The 4086-nt window shown below is 42.6% G+C and overlaps 1 protein-coding gene across 2 annotated transcripts in view; it reads left to right on the forward strand.

Moving 5' to 3' along the window:
- The window catches only part of MARCHF3 (membrane associated ring-CH-type finger 3), a 55602-nt gene extending 51892 nt beyond the window's left edge, over positions 1–3710 (forward strand). For both annotated transcript variants that reach the window (XM_031065047.1, XM_005430708.2), the window contains exon 5: positions 3103–3710. In XM_031065047.1, coding sequence (XP_030920907.1) covers positions 3103–3261 — 159 coding nt within the window. In that variant the 3' untranslated portion in view covers positions 3262–3710. The remainder of the gene's footprint in view (positions 1–3102) is intronic.
- Positions 3711–4086: the final 376 nt, after the last annotated feature.

A 4086-nucleotide genomic window follows, 5' to 3' on the forward strand; every position in this document is an offset into this window, starting at 1 on the left:
CAGGAATGTGGAGGAGTGAGTGCAGTGCCTGAAAAGAAACTCCGTGCTTCTTCTCTCCATCCCTTCACTCTTGGAACAAGTCTTAAAGGTGCAAAACTTGTTATTCAGCATAAACAAAATGAGACAACTGGCGATAAAAGCATCATATAGTCAAGCCAGGACTCTGTGGCATGGCCACATCCCACAGGGCCAGCACACAGCTCTGCCCCCTCTGGTTATGGCCACACTCTATCCCAGACCCCTTCAAGAAGATTTGGGCCTGTGTAAGCTGCTGAGGAGGTGGCACTTTTAAAAAAAACTGCATTGGTGGAGTGAGAAACTCCCCCTTGTGCTGAGCCCTGAGGAAAAGGGGGTGTGAGGAGAGCACAAAAACCCCCATACTTCTTCACGAGTATCTCCAAGAAAGCTGTGAAAGGGAAATCTCATCTGCACATTTGTGAACCCTGAGGGATGCAGGCAGGAGGAAAAGCTCAGAGTTTTGCCTCAGCCTCGTGCAGTTCATCTTTTTTGTTGTTTTCTGCTTTTCTGTGAGGCAGCAGCAGTCTCCTGAGACAGGCCATGTACTCCAGCAGTGAGGCCACACTTGTTTTTCCTGCTGTGCTGGGTGTCGATGTGCCTGGCAGGTATGCTAGCAAATATTGTTCAAATTTGCTTTGTGTGTGGCTGTCTTGGAAACCAAAATGCTGAACAATTTACCTAACATACTTAATTCACCATCACCAAATTGCTGGAAGGGGTAAAAGGCATTTTTTTCAGGTGGATTTAATTAGCCATGACACAATCTTGTTTATTAAGACTACTGCAGCATCCCAACTTTGGTGCTTATCCCTGGGTGTTGCATTTACAGAGTAAGAGGCAAAAATCCCTTATATTCACTTTATAAATTTTACCCCTTCCAAAGCACACAGGGAAATGTGCTATTGGCTCTTGGAGAACATGCTAGTGGTAATGAACCTTATATAAATGCATACCTTGGTTGATTTAATCAAAATTCAGTATCTTTGATGCTCGCTCAGTTGTGGACAGCTGTAATTCCATTTTAAATTGTCATTTGGGGCAGTAGGAGATGGATGGGCTAGGGGAGCACTGTGTTCACTCGAGAAGGGCAAGGCAGGAAGGTCTTTAGGGGAGTGAATCACCAAATGATTGAAGCTGGGAGGCAAAATAACCCTCCTTTCAGTGAGGAAGGAAAGCCCCAGCCTGGGTTTGCCTCGGGGAGGGCTCCAGACTCCCCTTGTGTGCAGGAAGGAATGGTCCCACACACACAGAAGTGTAAATTTCATTGAATTCTTCAGCAGCACATGCCTTGTCATTTTCAGGAGTGGGAGAATCCTGTTACATAGCTATGGCTGTGCAGGGAATAGGTTCAGAGCTGCAGGGTAAATGACACACAGGATGACACAATATTCCTTTAGGTCCTGGGGAAATGAAGAGAACTGAAACTTTGCTTTAATTCCAGTAAATCAGCCTTCCTTCTCTGGAGGCAAAGGCTGGCATACAGATTATTTACACACCACAGTTATCCCAGTGAGCAGTGAGCAGCAGGGATGTTATTCTTAGCATCCCAGAAGCTGTTTTATCCCTCCCTCTAAAACAGACAAGTTATCCATAAAACACTGTTGCTTTTTACTCTGTATTTTTAACACACACATGCACACCAAAAAAGGCACTTGGTCCTCACAAGAAGAAAGCTCCAGACACAAAAAGGGGATTGTTACTTAAACTAAGAATTTAAATTTAAATTTAAATCTAAATCTAAAAACTAATTTAATTTAAATATAAATTTTAGTTTTAATTTTAAAACTTTGCTTTCGCTTGTATAACATACAGACCTAGTTTAACACTGCAGCTATTAGTCAAAGAACCTCATGTTGTGCTGCTTGAAAACCCAACCTGAACTCCAGCTCACTTTCCTGAACCTGTCACTGAATTTTACCGGGCATTCCTTTGCAGGTGTTCGGGTGTTTTCACCCTTCTCACTACTCCAAGTGATTTCTGCTCCTCCTGCGGTGTCTTTTGAGAAGAGATTTCTCATATTCCTTCACACACACTGCTCCACAGAAACAGAAGATGCAGGATGCTTTCCTTCAGGGAAAGGAGGTTGAAAGTTGGGGGGATCAATCTGAAGAGATGTCTTTGCAAAAAAAACTGCTCAGTAAACCAAAGCTTTATAGGTTTTCCTCAGACAGCTGTGAAAAGGTCTAATTAAAAAAAGAAAAAGAAAAAAAGAAGTATTTTTTAGCCCTTGTAGGACATCATTGAAAGGTACATTTCTTTAGTTAGAAGGTACATTTCTTTAGTTCTTTTTGCAGTATGGAAAGGTTACAGTGCATAGGTCAACTCCTGCCCACAGCTCAAGAAGAAAACAATCATCACTTGACACATTTCTCTCAAAATTTACAGTTTGTTCTTTTTGTTTTGTTTTGGTTTGGTTTTTGGTTTTGTTTTTTGGTTTTTGGGGGTTTTTTTGTGTGTGTGGTTTTTTTTATAACTGCACATACACATCCTCTTACACAGCTTCAAGTCCCACAATGCTTGGCTGCCACTAAAACAAGTTGTAAACCATTTTTTAAAAACATGAGGCCGAGCTGTCTTGCATCTCCACAGCAATCACATTTCCACATAAAGGTTGAAACACCTGATAACAACAACAACAACAACAACAAAATTCCAGAGACAATTTAAATTGAGACACACACGTTGCCAGCTCATTGACTCTGTGCAAGCCCAACTTTGAGGCATTCAGCGGTAAAATATTACAAGGTAGAACATACCTGTGTTCGTCTGCCTGCAAACATTCTTTGTCAATTTAACAACCTGAAGCAAGAGAAGATATCCCCAATTCTTATTCCCTCAGTGCCAACATCTCTTGGGAAAGGCAGAGGCAGGATGTCTGATTTTTCAGGCTGTGAAAAAAGGGGAATGACAGGTAAAACAGTCACAGGCTGTTTTTCTCATGTGCTTTGGTAGCTTGGGGCATGGTGGGTCTCTCTTTTCACCAGTTCTCACCCATTTTGTCCCACTGGGAGGCCTTTGGAGCCCCAGCTGGGCCCTTGCAGGGTGCCAGTCACTGAAGGCAGCTCGTGTCCCTTGTGTCCCCAGGTGTCCTTCAGGTACCACTGCCGGCTGTACCACGAGTGGCGTCGGAACAATCAGCGGGTGATGCTCCTCATCCCAAAATCTGCCAACGTCCCCTCCACCCAGCAGTCCCTGCTGGGCCTGCAGCCCCTCAAAAGGAGCTCCAAGGAGACAATCGTGTGATTTGGGGTGCAGCTGCACACTACAGGAGGTTTGTTTTTCCTCAGACCCATCGGGGTCGGGCACCCAGCACCCAGGAATGTGCAATTTGGATTTACAGACTGAGTGCAGAGGGATAAACCACAGTCAGAATTCTAAGTCATGGATGCTGCAATCATCCTGTGGCATTTGCTAAGCTGCCAAACGTGTTTAGTGAGCAGGGACCCTATGGATTCTGCAAATATGTTAATTGTTGCGTCATCGAGTGATGCAAACTTTTTTTATTGTTTAAAGTATTAAACTATGGTAATTAACAATGCAAAACAGGTTTTAAAAGTGCTTTGTTTTTATGATTTCTCGCTCCTGCAGTACTGTTTCTTTAGGCAGCTGGACAGTAACCAGTATTTATTTCTGCTTCCTAAAGCGCAGCAATGGCATTTCCTCATTTGATTTTATCTCCAGGTCCATTATACCAATGTTTTGATTATTAAAATCTGTGTGCAACGAGCTCTACAAATTGGCACATTATTTAAATGCTACAAAGTGATTGGAAAATTGTATTACCCGTTTCCTATTTGGCAGGGAAGGTCTGACAGGAAGATTCTTCAGTTATGACTCTAGCATGCGCAAGAGAAAAATTACACAAATTGCAATAATCTTCCTGTCAAAAATATTATAGTACATAGCACTCAGGAAAAAAAAAAAAAAGATATTCTACTTTTCCATGAAGAAGCACCACCATATTCTTCAGTGAAGTGCACATTCTGCTGGTGTGAATTCAAACTTAGCGAACATATCCTGCATTTATACCAGGCTGAATTTAACTTTTCAGCTTACTTTTGTGTAGGG

Source organism: Geospiza fortis, unplaced genomic scaffold (genome assembly GCF_000277835.1).
Source record: "Geospiza fortis unplaced genomic scaffold, GeoFor_1.0 scaffold772, whole genome shotgun sequence".
NCBI lineage: Eukaryota > Metazoa > Chordata > Aves > Passeriformes > Thraupidae > Geospiza > Geospiza fortis.